The sequence below is a fragment of the Anser cygnoides genome, chromosome 7 (assembly GCF_040182565.1).
Source record: "Anser cygnoides isolate HZ-2024a breed goose chromosome 7, Taihu_goose_T2T_genome, whole genome shotgun sequence".
NCBI classification, from domain to species: Eukaryota; Metazoa; Chordata; class Aves; order Anseriformes; family Anatidae; genus Anser; species Anser cygnoides.
In genome coordinates, this window is record NC_089879.1 from 13761115 (window position 1) to 13781389 (window position 20275).

The 20275-nt window shown below is 49.2% G+C and overlaps 1 protein-coding gene and 1 long non-coding RNA gene across 2 annotated transcripts in view; one reads left to right on the forward strand and one right to left on the reverse strand.

Moving 5' to 3' along the window:
- Positions 1-20275, forward strand: part of ARL3 (ADP ribosylation factor like GTPase 3) — a 28063-nt gene that overhangs the window by 2580 nt on the left and 5208 nt on the right. Inside the window, exons 2-5 of the mRNA XM_067000304.1 lie at positions 4844-4987; positions 6096-6212; positions 10733-10783; positions 12748-12933. Coding sequence (XP_066856405.1) covers positions 4844-4987; positions 6096-6212; positions 10733-10783; positions 12748-12933 — 498 coding nt within the window. The remainder of the gene's footprint in view (positions 1-4843; positions 4988-6095; positions 6213-10732; positions 10784-12747; positions 12934-20275) is intronic.
- LOC136791220 (uncharacterized) lies at positions 6206-19443 on the reverse strand. The gene is made up of 3 exons (XR_010832712.1): positions 18955-19443; positions 14354-14418; positions 6206-7667 (listed from the first exon to the last, which is right to left on the reverse strand). It is a non-coding gene; the product is annotated as an uncharacterized lncRNA (long non-coding RNA).

A 20275-nucleotide genomic window follows, 5' to 3' on the forward strand; every position in this document is an offset into this window, starting at 1 on the left:
TTGGAGAAAGGCTGGGTGATTTTATGACCATTAGTGACATTTGCAGCTCTGCAGCCGAAGATAAAGGTAATCAGACGTCATTCTTCAGGGCCCCAGCTAATCAGCGCAGTTGTCAGAGCGGGCTCTTCTCCTCCAGCTCCCTGTGCGCAGAAGCGCACACGGGACCACAAATGCAGCCTCAAATATCCCCGCTGAAGGCCGGGTATGGGGCTCAGCGAAACCACCCGTCCTTCCCCAGGCGTGTGGCCGCTGCATGACAGCCTGGAAGCACCGCTCGCTTGTCTTTATCTCGCTGTTTAAACGTGCTGAGCTGCTGCTGCGTCACTGGTGGCGGGCCGGGGCTGCGCTGCGCTCGGTGCTGCGCACGCAGAGCAAGATGTGTCCCCGCTTCGCGGCAGTACGGGGCGAGGTGCGAGATAACAGAGCGATACGAGGAGGAGAACGCCGGGCAGGTTGGAACTTGGCCCCTTCGCTGCCTCAACCTCCTCCAGGGCTGTAGGTGTGGCGGGGGAGGAATTAGCAGGAGCCTCGAGGGGCGGCTTTAGGGATGTTTTGCGAAGTTTCTCCCACGGTGGTAGGGGAGGCGCGAAGGGGCTGGGCTCGGTGCAGCTCGGTGCAGCGGAGCTGTCAGCTGGAGGGGGACAGCACGACGCGGGGACGGGGCGCCCACCTGGGGACCACGGGGTGAGACGTGGCCACGGGGCGGGCCGAGAGGCAGAGCTTTGCGGCCACAGCGCGTCTCGGAGAATTGATTTGATTTCGGCTAAATATCCACGTCTACCAGATAAGCGGTCGCTGGTGACTGAGGGCGGTTTTGTTTTAAATTCATTATCTGAGCTTTGTGGCTAACAAAGTTCAACAGAATACATTTACTTCCCTCCCCTAATAGGAATCAACTGTGCTCGGCCGTGGCTTGCGGGCCGTGCTTTATCCGTGCCCTGTGTATCCAGCCCTCAGTACAAGGGGAAATTGTTCTTTCCATTCCGGCCGCGTAGTGCCGATCTGATACAATATTTAAACAGATTATCTCAATGCTCTGTTTGTCCCAAACCAATTTTTGTTTTGGCCTATAAAGTGAATCTTCCTTTCAGCGGCTTCTGTGGTACAGGATGTAGTTACATGCATCAACTAGTTCAAAAGGCCCATCTACAGCCTGGATTTAAAGCTGAATAAACCCACAAAACCCTTAGCTAGGACTATAAATGTCACTGTATCTTTATATGTGTCTGTACTTTTTTTCTTTTTTTAAGAGAACGGGATTACTGCGTGCAGCTATAACTGGAAGCCCTTTGATAATTCAGTGGGTATTTTAAACCTAGCAATGATACGCTTTCATAAAACCGCACATCCCTGTTTTCTGAAGGATGCTAATAAGATGGTTAGCCTTTCTTTCATGTTCAACGTGTTTATGAGTGCACTTACCCATTTAGCTGCATCTCCGAATGTAATGCCCCGCTCTGATTTCACAGTAATTGGCAGGAGCCTTTTTTTTTTTTCTCTCCGTGTGTCCCCGCTCACTGTCTGGAAAATGCACTCTCCTCCTTGCTGACCCCATCAGTCTGTCTCCTGGTGGTGCCATAAAGCAAACCCTCTCCACCAAGGATAACGATGTTTATAAACAAGCCAATCTGATAGAAAACACACGGTTCGCTTAACCCCGCGGGGACCGAGCGGAGCGGCTGCCGGCCGCCTGTGCCCGGCCTTGGGTTCCTCTGCGCGCCTGCCCCCCTCCAAAGGCTGCACGCGCTGCCACGCTGCGCCGCTCGTTATCTCAGCAGCATCTGCAGTTCCCTTCTCTCTTACAGATGCCGCAGTCTGCTTAGTTTTGTGCAAGTGACGGGCTGCACTTAGCCTCCTGCCGGCCGACTCTGTGGCTCCTCGGCCTGGCGACGTCTCCACCGACCTGCAGGAGACGCGTCCCGCTCCTCACCCTGCTCCTCACCCTGCAGCCCAGCCTCTGCCGGGCATCCTCCCTGCTCGCTCCAGGCTACGTCCCAGCACCCAGATGTTTGTCTGTTAGCTGTGCCGCCTCAAGGGCCTGTCTCTCCTCGGTCCAAGTTAGTTTCGGCGTGGTGTTTGCAAGCAGAGGAGTGCTAATCCATCCGTGTGCGTGCAGGGAGGGTTGCTTGTCCCATGTAGCGGCTGCGCGCAGCGGGGAACTCGGCTGAGTTATTTTTTCCAGCCTACCGAGCTGTCAGGAAATGCTTTCTGTCTTCCTAGCTAGTGTGCTCGTAAGACCAATTAAAGAAAAATAATAAATACATTAGAAAGCAGTCTGTGAACAGCTTTCCTTAATCTTAAATATTCACTAGAGGGAGAATGCAGGGTACGAGTTGCCAGTTATCTTTACCGAATAGTAACGGGCGTAGTAGCCAAGGCTGTTATTTGGCTGGTGATTTAAATTGTGTATACAAAGCATGTAACCTATGCTGGCAGCTGCTGAAATAAAGTCCGCTTCTATATTGGCTTGCTTGTCTTCCAGCCTTTTAAATCAGCTTACTTTATACCTTAGAGAATACTTTTATTTCTATATATATCCTCGCGCCTATTGGCTACCCCAGCTAATCCTGTGATCAGCCATGCAGCGGTGTCACTCGAGTCGAATAGGGAACGATGCTGATCGTTTTCTCGTAGGCTGTCATACTAGCCCAGAAATAGCATCCGTCTACAATGGGAGAGAAGCTCTATTAACGTTTCCAGCAGTTCCTCTTCCCGACCCCTGAGAATTGCTCCCTGGTAGATAAGCAACGCTTCCGAATGCGTTTCTCTGCACTCGCTATTTTGGAGTTGGATCCTGAAACGTAAGGGCTCCTAATCCTGCTCTGCTCTGGGATACGCTCCTCTGCTCTTAGCAAGTGGTGCTGCGGATAGGATTAGCATTTCAACAACTTCTTTTTTTAACTGCGAGCAATAAACTAAAATAATAGGGCCTGATTCAGGGCCCTCTGCAGTTGGCAGTGGTGCTCGAGCTGGTATGCGTTGGCTTCGGGTCAGCCCTGTAAGAATGGGGACTTCACAGCCTTTCCCTGCAAAGGAGGGGGAACGTGTGAATTTTAGAGTTCCTGCTCTCGTGGGGTCTGTCCACACCGAGCCGCGCTCCGTGGATTTACAAGCCAACAAACACAGCCATAAATTTGCCAGCAGGTGAAAAGCAAATGCGCGTTGCTCGCCAGGCAGTTAAAACTTGTGTTTTTTAATGATGTCAAGGGCACTGAGGACACGCACGTTAACCGGCAGGCGTTAGGGGCGTTCCTGCCGCTCTGCCTTTCCCCTGCCCTCAGCCCCATGAAGCGCAGCCCGTCGGCAGAAGGAGCCGGGCGCCGTGGCCGCGGGAAGGAGCCGCAGGGCTGCGGGGAGCTGCGGCAGCTGGCTCTGCCTGACGCGGCGCTTCAAATCCATCAGCCACGGGCCTGGCGGCGGGAGCCAGCTGTGAGCACCCTCGGGCTCAGCGCGGGGCGTCGCAGGCCCGCTCCCTTCGACTGCTGGCACCCCGTGGGCACGGCGCCCTCTGCCAAGCGGGGCCTGTTCCTGATTAACGCCTCTCGAGCTGGGCCCGCATTCCCAGGTTTTTACCAGCCTGCTTCCGATAGAGGGGATGCAGCCCCAGGGGCAGGCTCGGGGTAAGATTTCAGTTTTGCTGTTATGGTTCCCTGCGTGAGCTCGGAATTTCTGACCCTCAGCTCGACACGGGGCATTCTAAAAGCACAGGCACAACGGCAGTCACGCAGATTTTTACAAACACCCTCCAAAGCCAGTTTTAACAAGTTCTCTTCTTCTCCCCGTTTCTTTCACATCGTGTATTTAGAGCTGTGTCTGGCAATTAAAAGGATAACCAATAAATTACTTCCCCATCAGAAATGCTTAGAGGGGTGGATCAAACCTAACTTGCGTTTGAATCTCGGCATATTCTCGCTCTGCGCTATTGAAAGCTGTGGCGTCGTGATCTGTAGGGCCGTGTCCTTTCCGAAATGCTCCGTGCCACCTTTGCACTGAGCAGGCTCAAATAGTCCTTGGCTCCCAGTCAGAATATTTAGAGTTGCGAGAGCATCCGTGCACTGCAGGTCCAGGTGGAATTGGGGTGATTTGCGCCTCTTGGTTGCACGCCGGGATCCCGAGCGCTCCCCCAGCCGTCGCAGAGAGGTCTCTGAGCGGTGGCACCGACAGAAGCTCGAGTGCGCTGCTGTAACGTGCCCGGCTGTAAATGAGCTGACCTGCATATTCTGTTTCCTAATCCTGAGTGATACTGTCAGCTCAGAGAGCTGAGCCTGGCTAATGACTGCAATCCACTGTGCTTTTCTTAGCGAGGACGTGTGGTGATCTGAGATAGTTGTTAAGTGCTACATCCTGAGAAGCAGAACTGCACGTGCCCCATGGGTCCGGCATGTTTTAGGCAGATAAACGGGGTTTGAGATGATCAGGGAGTTACTATGAAAAGAACTGATGTCAGGTACACAGTAACCTACAGCTAACTAGGAGAGAGATTAAATTAATGGGGTTTTCCCTCTGATAAAGATAATGAGGAGCTTGCAAGGACTTGGGTTGCAGCTCCTACACATGATATCCTCGGGCGCTGTCTTCCTGGCACAGGCAGCGCCAAGCAGCTGCGTGACGTGAGCGGTGCAGCCAGTGGTGCACCCCACTGAGTGACATTTGTGCTGTCTGAGACCTTGCTGCTGGTCCTTGAGATGAAGGAAAATTGGGGGTAGAAGAGGAAATGGGAAGGGGGTCAAGCTGTCCTGGAATCCACCGCCATACAGAACCTGTTTTGAGGGAAGGGGGGCATGGCGTGGTGAGAGGAGAGAGTCAGAGGGGAAATAACAGCTAGTCTCGCTTGCTGATTTAGGGTTTACTGTCAATCCTGCGTAAACTGAAGAGCACCCCAGACCAGGAGGTAAGGATCCTCCTCTTGGGACTGGATAATGCAGGCAAGACCACACTCCTGAAACAGTTGGCATCGGAGGACATCAGCCACATCACACCAACACAGGTGAGGAAGGCCCTTCCCTGCCCAGGGCAGTTCTTGTGGTCCCACTTGCTTTCCAAAACTCTACAAACCGGAGTCCGGTGCCCCATTTCAGTTTCTGAGTTGTCTGCGTAAGAGGAGGCTCCCTGAATGAGCCAGAGAGCGCCAGGCCAGATCTGCCAGGTGGTGCAAACGTGAACGTGTGCCGTGAAGTTCTGCAGAAGGCTTTTGGGTCACGCTGGTGTTACGTGGACGAGCCACAGCTCCCGTTTGTCCGCACCAAACACCGGACGTGGGCAGGGGACGCTGTAGCGTTGGGCACGTCCCCGTCTCCCTGCATCTTTCACCCGTCCAGCTCCAAGCATCTCGCATATTCCATCGCTGCCTCTCTGATGCCTCTGGCCCCCTTTCTTTGAGCTCGGGGTTGGGGAGAAGGACGTCACCCATCAGGAGTGCTGCAGCATTGCTCCTGTGTCGACCAGAGGAGGTTGCTAGAGAGCTGTGGGAGATGCTTCCCCCACCCCGTAGCTGCCTCGCAAAGCTCCCAGCCCCGACACCCCGATTCCAAGCCCCAGTCCCCTGGGTGGTGTGGCAGCACGTTGCCGGCCCACGCCACATCCTGTTTTTCTACTTGAATGCCCTTTCAATTGGTGCTTTAATTGATGAAATGGACCCTTCAGACATGCAGCTGTTGCTCTTTTAAGCCTAGAATTAGTTGTGTCGTGTCGAATTGAGCTGAGACCTCTGGCTTCGTGTTAGCTAGGACTCTACTCAGCTTTCACAGGCTCGGTCCTGCTTCTCACAGTGCCCTTGTTTTCTCCTTATCTGCAGCTCTCCCACCTCTTCCTGCACCCACCCTGCTGAGCCTTCCCAGGGCACTAACTGCATCATACATTTCCGTAGCCATGACAGCATCAACCCTTGACCCAGGAGCGCAGGCGGACTGATGGCTCGGCGTCTGTGTTTGCTTTCGCCGGTGCCTCTCCTGCAGCCGATCCATCTTTGTGGCTGCCTGGCCCACCTCGCGGCACGTTGCAGGCACGGGATGTGTAAGGCGTTAATGTTCTGCCTGTGAACGTGATCCAGCCATTCAGGTTTATGCTCTATGTGGCTTTGTTTCTGCTCTTTCCAGGGCTTTAACATCAAAAGCGTACAGTCCCAGGGCTTCAAGCTGAACGTATGGGACATAGGCGGACAGAGGAAGATCAGGCCGTACTGGAGGAACTATTTTGAAAACACTGATATCCTTGTGAGTATTGGCTGCAGCTGAATGCTGTGTTCATGCAATGGCTTTCCAAGATCTCGGCCAGAAATTCAGGAACAAGCAATGTAATGTCCCAGTCCTCAGCAACACCATTGCCATTGTAACAGGAGTTATTCTGAGGAAAATGGCAAGATTGGTTGGGTGCAGTAAGAAAAATACAGTGATGTTTGGAGAAATCATGCAGTTGTATGTTTTTACTTTCACAGGATGGGGCTGGTTGGAGCTAGCCAGTTCCTTTCCTCTCATCTCAGGCTCTTTCAGATGAAAGAACATTAATAACTTTTCGTTTGCCCATCTGTAGCTCCTTTCACTGGAGGCTCCGAAGGCTTGTCATGGGTATTAGTGACCTGAGCCTCATGTACAGCGGCAGGTCAGTGTGGTGCCTTTGTTTCATAGCCGGAGAAACTGAGGCACGGAAGAATTCAGTGTCACGTCTGGCATCAGATAGGAAGGCTTCTGGCTGAGGGGCACAGAGAGACCCCTTGTCTTTTCCTTTGGTCCTTTAATCGTGAGACTGTCCTTCAATGTTTTTGATGTCTTAGCTGCAATTACCTTCCAATTTGCTACAGTTTACTACAATTGTAATTACGCCGCAGGACCGTGCCAGAGCACGTTACCCTGGGACCCTCCGAGCGAGTTCTGGCTAGTTTCAAAGAGCACCTCTAAAACTCAGCCACGCATGGCAGGCTGGGGGCTCCAGGCCCACCCTCCTGCCGAGCAGCGTTGCCAGTGGGAGCAGAGAAAAGGCCGCTCTGAGCAAGGCCTGCAGGCTCCCATGGGAAAGCAGGAAGCTCGCTCTGAAAGACGCCCTTCCTCCCTTCTGTCATACACATACTCACCAACGTGCTGTGAGCTTCAGTGCACTTCCACAGAAGGATCAGTGCTGCTAGGAACAGGACCCTTTGCTCCAAGGCTCGTATCTGGAAGGGCCGGGCAGTACCTGCAGGCTTAGAAAACATTGTCCAAACAAAGCTGTTATTTAAATGCGACTGAAAAGTCCCCAGCAGTCTCTCTGCAGATTCCCCTTTTTCAGTGTTAATTTCTGATCTGATGTTTGAGGTCAACCACCGTGGCATAAACCTGGGCAGTGGCTTTTGGCAAAGAGCAATGGTGCGATCTTCCTAGGGGGAAGATCCGTGTTTGAAAAACCAGCAGGACAAACGTCACGTACCCCTCTGTGGCCGTCAGGAAGGGGAGCACGGCACGGCTGTGAGGTGATCGGGCCCGCTGAGTCCAGGCTCTGCAGCTGCGTGCGGTGGGGAGGCTGTAGGTTTGCAAATCAAAGTCAACACCGCAGAGCAGCAGCTAGGGGATCTTTGTCTCTGCTACAGCATTGCTCAGGCTGCAGAGACTGCGCAACTGCAAAACGCTATCCGGGAGTCTGCTGGCAAAAACGATGAACTGTGCTGGTCTGTGGGCTTCCCCCCTTCCCAGGGTGCGCTGCACGGGAGAAATAAAGATGAATTTTAAGGCTGAAGGAAATGAAAGCAGTTGTGTTCCCTATCCTCCTCCCTTCCCAGCTAAAGCAATGCACAGAGAAAAGCTTTCTTTTCATACGAGTAAGAAAATAGGTAGAAGCAGAGTCAGTTTGGGGGAAGCAGCAGAGTGAATTCAGAGGGGGAATGAGAGGTGTGCATGTGGACCTGAGCTCTCCTGCCTGCGTTCCCTGATGGCCAGCTGGCAGCCAGTCCCAGACTGGGAGCTATCTGTGTGTTAGTGCAGTGCTTTGCCATGTCCAAACACATCAAAACTGGGATAGTAGCTAAAAGGATGGGATTGAGCTCTCCTGCCAGCCCTCGCACCCCTTACAACCGGTAATTTATCCCCTCTCACAAACCTGGTGCACATCACGCCTCTGTAAAATGAGCTAACTTATCCCTCATACTATTTCCTCATCCAGCCCCGCTGCTTGCAATTTCTCCCCAGCCCACTTACTCCAGGTTTTGTTTTGGCCTGTTGCTCAAAGGAGGCATCCAACTTTACAGGAATTTCTTTCTCAAGCTCCAGCACAATGTACTCAAGGGCTGTTCAAACTGGTGAACCATGCTGCAAAACACTACAGCCAGAAACAAGATCTTGTGTGGGCCTGGCTGTAGAAGGAAGATAGAAATAAGATACGCCACAGTTCCCAGGACCCCCTGCTTCTGTCTTCTCCTAAGCTATATTGCACAAAGCAGAAAGGACCCTCTAAAGGGTATTAAAAAGCAGGAAGCGATTGCAAATTCAAATCCATGCAGGTGCCTTTGAATGAGAGCTCGGTCTTGCATCACACACCTGTGATATTTGGAAGCTTAACCCAGGCAAATAAGGTGTGGATATCTGGCTGATTGCATATTCAGACAGGCACCTGCAGCTATTTGGCACAGTGCTTTCTGGTTTGGAAGTAGGCACTCCGCACATACTTCGCCTTCTCTGTGCTGTGCTTCTGTGGCTTTTGCCCTGAGCGCCGTTGTCTCCAATTCTTATCTTGCAAGATAGCTCCCTCGCAAGGAGCGGAGAGAAAGCCTGGCTGGCTGGGACTCGGGGCTCTTCCGTGCCAGTTAGAGGAGCACCGTAATAGGGGAGGTGCCACCTCTCAGACGAGAAGCAGCACAGTGAAAATACTCACATGAGCATTACATCCGTGTGTTGCTAAGCTTCCCCTGAGACGTCCTGGAGGAGGGAAGATGACAGTCAGTTTTCACAACCGCCAGCCTGCAGCTTCTTCCTTTCTTTCGGTTTGTGCTTCCTACCCCGAATGGGATGCGCAGGGGTGGGTGCTTGGGAGGGGCAGGGAGGATGGGAGCAGCTGGTGCAGTATTGCTGCGCGTACTTGGGATCACACTGCGGGGAGAGGCTGCCACGCATGCCCGTGGGCCTTTCCCCCTCACGTGGCACTGGGCACGTGCGCTGCTGCCACGTCCTTGTGCAGCTGCGTCCAGCCCCACCGCGTATCCCCCAGCCTCTGTCAGCACGCATCAGCCTGCCCTTGGGAGGACGACAGACCCCAAGCGATCAGCAGAGGACTGCGAGGTTGCTGGTTTTCCTCCTTCTCAAGCCTGGCGTGCAGATTCTCCTGATGTGCGTTTGGTCCTTTTTTAAACAACCCCAGCACTGCTCGTTAAGGGGGTGCCTACAGTTTAGTAGACATTGCTGCTAGAGATCTTCCCTCCCCCAACTATTTGGTCAAAAATATCCTGGAAGTCAGGAGTCTTGACGCTGAGACTGCCTGGGAGGATGCCATTTATCTTGATGGCGGGGTGCTGTGCTCATCTATTCCCTCAAAACCAGGCTGACACTTGCTCCCTGTAAGCCACCAGAGCATGCATATGACATGCTAACGTCTTCAGTCAGCGCTGATGGAGAATGGCAGGGACTGGAAGCAAAAGGCTTTGTGTTTGTCACCAGTCCTGGCCCTGTCTGCTGCCCCAGCATCCTTCACCTTCAAAACCCTTCACAAGTAATGAAAAAGGGGTGCCAGGAGATTCTTGCCTGAGCATTGAGGTTCCCCAGTTTCTTTAAATGTGGCTTGGTATGTGACCATGCTGAACTGCAATGGTATTGCTGCAGGGAGGGAGGGTGGCTGGACTTACTAATTACTTACCTAGGAGGGCCTTCAAGGAGCCTTTTAGCCTGTGCAGACTGAGAGCTGCCTCTGTTGGAAAGCTCCTTTGCATTTACAGAAGGAAATCAGCACATGGAATGCTGCTCGGAGGCGGTGGAGACCCCCTGCCAAGGCAGGGAGCCCGCAGGCTGGAGAACCACCCTTCTGCTACCAGGGGACAGATGTCTGGCTGGGACCTCCTCGTGGGCTGCGGGATGTGGTGCCCAGCTCCGAGGGGGTGGCAGGGCTCTGTGGCCACGCTTGGTGAGCCAGCTGCTCCCCGTCTCCTCCACCGTCCTGGTAAACAAGCTGGCAGCTGAAGACAGAGTCTTGCAAGCAGGATCCAGCCATCATCCCTGCCCACCTGTCCCAGGAGGTTGCAGTAGGAGAGAAACTCACTGTCCCCAATATATTCGTGCTTCCCCTGTCCCCTGAGTGCCGTCATGTGCCTTGGTGGCTTACGAGGAGGCGATGTGTCCTGCTAGAGGGCAGCATGGCCTGTTCACAGCAGTGCAGTGCTTGGACTTCACGTTTACTGGGGTGAATGGCCACGTCTGGCTCCCCACGTTTTGCCATCCTGTGCTCAGCTTCGGCCTGTAAGCTGGTCGTTACTAAAGATGCCAGGCGGTCTCCTGTTCTCTTCAGGTAATAGATACCACGGAGGCAGTAAGAGCATTCCCAGTACTGCCGCCAGCTCCTTTCTGATCCCAACCACATGGCTCTCCACTCCCTCTGGCTTTTAAAAAGGTGGTTCCTCGCCTCTCCGAATGTCCCAAAGTTTTGTCAACATTTGCTGTATAAATAATACCAAGCATCTTTATGCCCCGAAGCATAATTATTAGGCTCAACTCATTTAAGCACACGCTAGTGTGGAAGAATGCCATCTGGGAAAAGTAACTTTTTCCCCTCATTTCTTTTTCAGATCTATGTCATTGACAGTGCAGATAGGAAGAGGTTTGAAGAAACGGGTCAGGTGAGTTTCTTATGCCCAGCTTCCTTTGAAGTAACTGAGCGCTTCTGAGTGCCCCTTGCTCACAAAAGTTAGGAGGATGATTTTGTTGTTTATGAGGGAAATTTGCATTTCAAGAGAGACTTGCCTTTCAACATCAATGCAGATTATTTTGGTAGATGGGAAACAAGGAATATAGGTAGCCTAATTCTGTTTAAATAGAACGGTTTTCATTAAAATTATACAATAATAGCAAACTGAGCCCAATACTGAAAGCAAAAACTTCTCTAAGTCCTTTAAACCTTGCCAAACCAAGACCCTGAGGAATCTTATTTTCTTATTTACAAAGTTGAAATGGAAATCATATTGACTTGATTGTCTTTTGGACGTAATTGAAAAAAAAAAAAACCAGGAACTTTGTAACTAGGACTGGCTTGAAAATACGATTTCCGTTTTGCAAAGTTTTGATGTTTTGTAACATTTTGTGTTTTAGGATGGAACAAAAATAGGACTTTTGTAAAATTCAGAAAGTGACAGCGTCCCGAAATAGCTTGCAACAGATTCACCCCCATGAAATGGGAAAGTCAGAAGTGAGAGATTTAGGTTAAAGCCCTCTGTTCTGCCCGATTTGAAGGAGGCACTTGATCTTTTGTCTCTCAATTCTCAAGGGCACACCCTAACAGCAGGACTGTTGGTTACTCTAGGGGTGGGGAGACTCTCCTGTTGGTGCTGTTTCATTTTATATCAGCAATTAAATATTCATTAGGCAAAAGAGAGGAAGCAGAAGCTTAGAGCACTTGCCTGAGTCAGGCGGATTCAGCCTGGACCCCTCACATTTCCACAAACAATTTGGTTTCAATAAATCAGACGTGTCAGATGAAAGACCTATTTTGTTGAAAAATTCCCAGCCAACTCTGTTTATAACTCCATTCTCTTGTCCTGTTTTCCAAACCAAACATTGCTTTTGGGGGGATGGAGTCAGATTACCGCTGCAGTTTAGCATCTCCCTGGCTGCACTCATTTAATTCAGAAGTTCCTAGTCAGGGGGATGAAAGATGTGAGGACAGTATCTGAAAGTGAGACCCTTCCAGCTAAATAAGGAGCCCACAGAAATCTCATCTGCTCATCTGTCTGCAACGCCAGCAGTCCCTGCAGGTTCAAGTTCTGCTGGGCTTGCCATATGTTCACATGGGGAAGTGACTTGAGACTGTGCTCGTTTCACATGAGGCCATTGCACAACCCTAGACATGAAGTATTTCAGCCATCGTTGATCTACTGCAGATTCAGATTTGAGCTGTTAGAAGACTCTCTTTAAGTCACCCACTTTTAAATGAACAAGCCCATTTCTCAGGATACCACCCAATGTGTGCTGCACATATGGAGCCAAAATCCAGCGAATAAAGCTGATCTAGCTTGTCTTCAGCTAGCCAATGCTTTCAAAAGCATTGCCACTTTCTTGTGGGATTTCCATTTCTGGGAGGGAAAAAAAAAAAGAAAAAGAAAAAGCCCTCTGCCACTCAAATTGCTGCTTATAGTACTTGGAACAAAATCCCGAAACTCATTATTAGCGAAGATATCAGGGCTTGTGTCAGCGGCTGCTCAGGTACAAATGCCAGTCAGGCAGTAACTTAAAACAAACTCTTCATACTGCCAATTTACATGTTTTTTGCTGTTTCATCAGTTTTGGTCTCTGAGGAGCAGAGACTGGTAAAACACAGAGTTGTAGCCTTTAAGGCAACTGCTAATTTCAGACTAAGATGAAGATTTTTGTAACCTGTAATTGGAAGAAATAGCTTTTGAACCTTGGGCACAGATGATTGTATACATTTTTGCTCTCTTATAATAAGATCTAAGTTTCACTGGAACACACTCTTCCAGCGTTTGCCCTAAATATATTCCTAATTAGAGACAGCCACTGGTGGTTGAAGGTTTTCTTCCCTTCCCTCTCTCTGTCTTCCCCCCACCCTACTCCCTTGTAAATGATATAGGAGCTGGCTGAGCTTTTGGATGAAGAAAAGCTTAGTGGAGTCCCCGTGCTCATATTCGCTAACAAGCAGGATTTGCTGACGGCTGCCCCTGCTTCAGAGATTGCCGAGGGACTGAACCTACACACAATCCGTGACAGAGTCTGGCAGATCCAGTCTTGTTCGGCTCTTTCTGGAGAGGGAGTACAGGTGAGGCTCTGGAGAAGGCTTGCTGTGCCAGCAGGCCATCTGTGAGAGAGAGAGCTCCTTGTCTGTTGATCTGCAGGGTGGGGCTGGACCGGCTGCGTCGCGAAAGAGGGTCAGCGCAGCCAAACCCGCGCTGCGCACAGCACGGGGGGCGCATATCTCATCGCCTGTGCGAAGGGGAGGGGGAGCTACGGGCCCTTGGGGTCTCTCCATCCCTAGGAAAGGGGAGCCAGCACCTCCCCACCCGGGACCCCTTGGCCGGGCCAAATGAAGACATTGTTTTATTTTAAAGAGACTGCTGTCAGGTTAATCATTTTCACAAAACAAATCGCCTTTTACTATTAACCCCTTTGACTGTTACAAGTGTGCACTTTAGAAATCTGATTTACCTTCACTACTAATGTCATTTGGCGTTTTGCTCAGCCCAGGCGCCAGGGAGAAAGCGATCAATTTTTCTGGTCCAGAGAAACACAAGAGCTGCACATGGGGCAAAGACTACTTCTATCTAATGGCAGCGTGTGGGGCAGCAAAAACCTGCACTGGGGGGGGGCACTGAGCTGTGTTCCTGTGCCACACTGTAATAGCTGAGACTTGTGCTGCTGTGCCGTAGCCAGTTTCTGCAGTATAGTAGCTCTTTGTAATGTAAATGGGACCTAGGTTTGTTTATTTCACTCTTAGGCTTTCCTGAATTAATGAAATATTTGCAGTGCTCCCAATCCGAGCAGGCAGGATTACTCCCTTCAGTGATAGTTAAAGAAACAGAATCATGAAGATATTTATCTTCATTGCAAATTCAGTAAAACCCTATCTGCAGATGCTACAGAGATATTCAGGATAGTCAGATCTCAAGCTGAGTATGAAAAGTCACAGAAGAAGCCCACAACACTGAGTGGGCAGTAAAATGGCAGATGAAATTCAGTGTTGACAAGTGCAAAATGATGCACAAGAGGAACAACAACCCTAACTATACACTTACAGTGATGGACTCAAAATTAGCTGCCATTACTGAGAGAGCAGATCATTGGGAACAGCAGCTTAGTGCTCATCAAAGGCCAAAAAGGAAAATCAAATGCTAGGGAATTACCAGAAACCAAATAAGAAACTTTCCAGAAAACATCTCTTATGTAGCAGAATAAAAGCATAGTGGCTCCCAGCCTTGAACGTCACATTCCTTTCTGCCTCTGTTCCCATCTATAAAGACTTTTGTAGTAGTAAAATCAGTCAAAGAAGAAGTTAGGTTAAAGGGTCTTCAGGACGTCTTCAAACCAACCTCCTCCTTACAGCAGGGATAACTACAAGTGTAGCAGAGGTTGCTGAAGACCTTGTCCAACCAGGTCATAAATAAGCAGGGAGATTCCCCAGTCTGTCTACGTATCCTCATCCAATGCTTAACTGCCCTCATCAGGAAAAATTGTCCACATACCTGCTCAGAAGTATGAGAGATTTGAGGATCTTCTTTTGAGAATGATCAGCAGTACAGAGTGGCATCTGTAAACAGGGAGAATAAAAGGATTAGGACTTGCAGCTTGGAAGGGAGAGGACAGAGTGGGAATGTCTTCAGAATTTGTAAAATAAGGCTTTAAAATGGCAGATAGACCGTACACTATTTTTCACATTGCTAGAGAAAGGGCGTTCTTAATGAAATAATCAGACAGCCTTTTAAAAGGAATAAAAACTGCCTCTTTGCTCGCTGCACAATTGAATTGTGGATCTCATCGGCACAGAATGTTGAGGAGACCAAAGGTATCGGTTGGTTCAGAAAAATACTAAGCGATTTCTAAAGAAGAAGTTATCTGAGAATCATCTTCAGATAACTGCTGTTCACCAAGATCTGGAGATAGCTTTTTAATGAGAAACAGCTTGGGCCATGGACCGGGAGGGAAGAACCGAGCAAGGGAGACCCTGTTCCTACATGTCCTTTCCCTTGGCATCCCAAAAGGCCATGCTGGCCTGCAGGGACCCCTGGCCTGACCCACTGCAGCAGTTCTGCTTTGAAATTCTTAACCTAACATTTAGACCTAAACGCAGCAGATGGTGTCCTTCAAAGAGCCTCTATTTAGTTAGCTAAGATACAAATTGTTGTAACCAACCCTGTGAAAAGCTCCAGCTCTGTAATCTTTATTTTGAAGCGGTGGTCTTCGAGGGAAATACATTCCTCAGTGGCAGCGTATGTTCAAGTCCAAAGAAATGTGATCAGGATCAAGAAAGTGAGGCTGCAGTTCAAAGGCTTGCAGACAAGTGCAGGTTACCTCCTTCCTTCCTCCAGACCCTCCCCTACTTTATGTGAGCCCGAGCTAGCTCCCCAGCTGTGAAGAGGTAGTAGGATGGTGGGTGAAATTCAGGGATACGGAGGAACTAAATGATAGATAACAGCATTTCCTGTTGATGGGCTTTGACAAAAGCCTCCTTCCCAAACTGATCTGCGGGCTCTCTGAAGTGCCCTGCCCGCTTATTTGTTGTTAGGTCCTTCTTTCTGTGCCCTGTCCTTGAAGTACAGTGTATCTCTACACGTTCAGTTGAGTAAAATACACAGCCCAATATCCTCAACAAGAAAAATTATATTCATTTCTGTTCTTGCTTCCAGAAAACAGAAGACAAGAGCTAAATAAAAGTATTTGCAGCCATATATACTTTGTTTATCATGCTTATCTAGACAAATTAATTTAGATGCAGGCCAGATAACATCCTGTTTTGTTGTCCCCAGTCTCCCTGCCCTAAATACTGCAGCTTATTCCATAAATGATTGTTGCAGAAAGGTCAGGTAAGTTACAAACTCTCTGCAGCTTATAGAAAAAAAGCCCTTACATATATCTTCTGCTTTAACTCCAGCCCTGTCAAATCAGGCAGCAAGGATGCCAAGCTCTCCCTTTGCTTGCAGATTCATTGAACAAAATGTTCTGTGGGATGGCTTTTAAACTAAAGGATTTTAGGTGCAACTGGATCAGCCCAGGAAGAAACAACATCTTCATCCCTTGACCTCTCAGGAGAGGTTAACATACTCAAAATTTAGGGCAATCAAAGAAAAAAAATGTTTAAAGAGTGAGATTAAGAAAGATAGTTTTGAGGATCATGGCACACGATACCAGTGGCTCAGAAAGGGAGCTCTCTATGTGTAGTTAAATCTCAGGTCACTGCTTTAAGGACTTCTTTGGGAAATGACAACGAGTGACAGAAAAGTAAATGAAGATGGGGAAGCATCAGGTATTCAGAATGAAAGCCGAGCAGCGAGCACGCTAACCATCGCTGCTGATGGAATACATGAGCTAGAGCAGAATCCGAGACATCACTGAAGGATTTTGCCAGTAAGAGTGGTGGCATATCTGGTACTGAGCACATGCATGAACGGAGTTCATAGGGGAAGATTTTTGTGATAGCTTGAAGGAAGAGCAATGAGGAAAGATAAATAACGCCAACAGATGAAGGAGAAATAGTTTGAAGGTCATTTAATTAGTTTAGCTGCTAGCACCATGGTGTATAGAATTGGGTAGTTAAGACTGGGGATTTCAAGGTTAATGAGATTAGATTATGGTTAATAGAATGATATAAATTTAGAGAATTTAACTATTGTTTGAAATAGGTTATTTAATAAAACTGTTAATTAAGGAGGGAATCCATATTGTCATCTTCTCTTTTAAAACACACCGTTGGGGACTAGAGGAAAGGGGCCCAGCAACGTCCTGGGCAGGCTCAGAAGAGAGGTGACTGGGTTAACTGGAAATTCTGTGTGGAGTTTTCCCCTGCAGAAGCCAGCTGGCGTCCCCCACTATGCCAGCTGAAGACTTCATTACCTCCTAACTGAAACCATGGGCAGCACTTGTCTTCTTAATCAGACTACGTAGTGCCATTGAGAGAGGAGCAGCATCCCTCGTGCTTAAGGGCTATTTCAAGCAAGCCGTCTGCTTGGGTCTGATTTTGACCTTCAGACCTAGTTAGGAGAGCAGGAAAGCCTTTTCTCCCTGCCACAGCCCCTTGGACCGTGCCTCTGGAGCAGCATCCCCTTCCCACTTACCCTGAGACCCTTGCACGTGGTACAACAAACGAGGGAGGCGATCGCTGATGCTAGCAGAGAGATGCAAGAGAGCTCTTGCCTCACAGCAGCTCCCCGCTGCCACGTAGGCTCTCTTGGGGTTGCGCTCTCCGACCAGATCTCCAGTTGTAGTCCTTGGCGTGCAAAAGCTCTGCCCGTTCCACCCCAGCCAGCCAGGGTGGGGTGAAAGCAGAAAGGACTCCTCTGCTTTGCTGCCTGCCCTCTTGCTGGAGGTGCTACTTAGGGGCCAGGGCGTGTATTAAACATGAGTCAAGCCTTTGGAGCGCTCCGTGCTCTGCAGCTCGTTTCTTGTTTGAAGCAAGTCTCCGATCAAGGCAGCAGGAGCTCAGCGTGCCCTGAGGAATCATCCTCCAGAACGATGCTGCGGCATATTGTGTCCAGAGTCTCCCAAGCATAATGGTCCCCTGGAGACCATTAAAAGCCAGTGGAAATGAGAGTAGCCACTAAACTTCTCTAATTTATGCCAGAGCTGCTCTGGCCCAAAGGACTGTGGGAAAGGCTGAGCCGCTTTCTCCTCCCTGGCTCTTTCAACCTAGATGAGAAGGGAGCCCGAGCCCTGTGTTGTGCTGGTGCTGCCATTCAGCACTTTCACAGGGGCAAGATTGAGCACAGGGCTCCCAACAATCATCTGTGTTGTATCCTCTGAGCTAGGTTTTGTCTTAAAGACGTCTTTGCCACAGCAGGCTACCCAGAGTTCCTCCACATCTTAACAAGGTTCTGGGGCTACTTGTAAATGTGATTTAAAACCAATTTTGACGACTGGAGCTCTCCTGGGGCAGGCAGAGCCAGTTGATGATGAGGAAAAGCAGCGATATTTCCAGATTACAGGGCAAAGTCTTGTGATTTTTAAGCAGGGTAAAAAGAGAGTCTACAAAGCTGCATCAGGGATACAAGGTCTCAGAGGACAAAAGAAAAGCTTGCACCCAGGCAAAAAAAACAATGGTTGATGTACTTGTGGGAGCCTGTAAAAGCCTGCCTGTGCGATGACTGGAGGTACAAAGAAATGACAGATAATGAAGGCACAGTCCTAGCTGTGCAGAGAGAGAAGAAAGTGACAGTTAAAATAACATACACCAAAAATGCTAGAGATGGAGAATTTTGCACTCGCCTGACCCAATTTATTATGGCAGACAGAGGATTACATGAAAGGATTAAGCTTTGCTGTCCTTAAGGTCACATTAGGGGTCACAAGTTTGTGGCCTTGCCTGATCCCTGGCTTACAGGGGAGCAGAAATCAGGAGGCTTTTTCTGGGGTGGAAGGGACTTGTTCCCTGTGTTTGAAGTCAGATTACTTCACTCCCATAGCCGCAGAGCTGATAATGCGGAGAATAAGCAAGCAGTGGGCTAATCTTGAGCAGGACTTCGTATTTCTCCTGGGGGAGGCTCTAGCAGCTCTCTCCCAAAGGGTGCACAGTACAACTCCCCTGGTGCAACAGCAGATGTGACTGCAGCAAGGCGGGGTTGTGCCAGGCAGCATTTCTCTGCAAGGAGCATTATCTTCTTCCCTGGAGTTCTCTCTCTTTGCTTTGGTAAAGTTTACTAGCTGCTTGTTAAGGAGCTAAGAGAGCTGAAGCTGAAAGATCTGAAATCTTTCCCTGGCTAAGTTTTCCCATGGTTGACTTGAGGCTGGAATACTAATATTGTATCCGTCTCCATCCTCAGAATACCTGCCAACGCTTCTGTGTCTCAACAAAGCAGCCCAAGGACATCTATCAAGATCTAAATGTTACTGTAGGGATTGTACTTTCTGCACAGAGCCATCTTTTAAGCATGCAGATACAGGGACAGAATGTGTAGGGACAAAGGATGACAGCAGTTGACTCCTTGTGGGCTTGACTCTTTCAAGCATCGTTTCCTCCTTCCCGTGTGCTTTCCCCACAGCAGCTCTTTGTGTTTATAGCAGCTTCTCTGGATTTCTCTGCCTTACCAACCCCCTGTCCAGCTTCACACCTTAGGTAGAAAAACTGCAAACATACCTTTTGGTTTCTTCCGCCTTCCACTGCATTCGCTGTTCTCCAAAGCATTTGGGGATACTGCAGAAGACATGCACCCTGACAGAGGTGCACCAGAAGCCACAGAGGTAGTTGCGGTGTGGCTGAAGATGAGCAGAGTATCTCACACATACCTCTCTGATACATCACACTTAGAGCTGGACACATTTATTTTCTCTTTATCACTGTCAGGCAGGGAGATATTTACAATTAAATGCAATTTTTCCTGCCAATTAACTCATGTTAGAAGAGAGGTTTAAAATCGATTCCTGCTTTAAAAGTTCGGTGACCTACTTACGTATTTCAAGCCTGTTTGGAGTTCACCTTTCCTCTCGCATTTTGCTATGTCATTCTTTTGCCCTCGTTACATGCTTGATGCAGCCAGGCTCCCAGCCATGGTAAATCCCATCATAAACTCTGCTTTATGACCCTCACCGCACTGGTGCTAAAATGGTCTGCCTTTCCCCTTCTCGAGCTCCCTAATGGCAGCAGGCAGAGTTTTAATCACTGTGAATTCAGGTTGTGGTCAGATTAGGTAGAAGATAGGATGCATGTTTGTTGTTTTGCAGTGATGTATTGTTTCTGGGATTACTGGGCTGAATAGCAGAGGGTGTCAGCTGATATTTATTACTTTAAGCTGTCTCAGCTGTTCTGGTTCAGCAAATAAACCTACATTCAAAATGAATGAGGAGCTCTGCTTGCCTTGTATGCCATGATGTGTGCAAATGTGATTATTGCTTCCGAGGCAGGGGAAGCTGAAATCATTGTGGGAGCATTTTTAGTTATTTATTTATTTTTACTCTTTGCAGGCAATCATGCAGATTTCTAAAGCACACAATCAAGCCAAAGGCTTGACACCTCTCCTCCTAGCCCCATTGTTGAGCCCTAGCATTCCACATGCTGGGAATCGCTCGCTCCCTCTCTCTCTAAAGTGATAAGCTTTAAACCGCGCTATTGATTGCTTAAGGCATTACATGTTTTACACCTAGGTTATCAGTGTTATTGAAAGGGGAAGACACAAAGCTACTGGGCCTTAAAATGAATCTACCTCTCTTCTTTTCCCATTTGCTCAGAGGATTTCAGACAATTTGTTTTACACCGATCTCTGCTGCGGAGATAAATAAATGAAAGTGGAGACATCAGCCCTCCCCGAGGTTAGAGTTAGAAGTGTTATTAGTACTGGGCCTCCTGTGCACCCCGGCACAAACTGGGCTCGCCAATTCTTTATTTAAGGCAGCAACAAGGGCCAATTTCAAAAGTTGCTGCTCCCCTTCAGATAAGAAGTGTCACGTAGCACAACAATCAA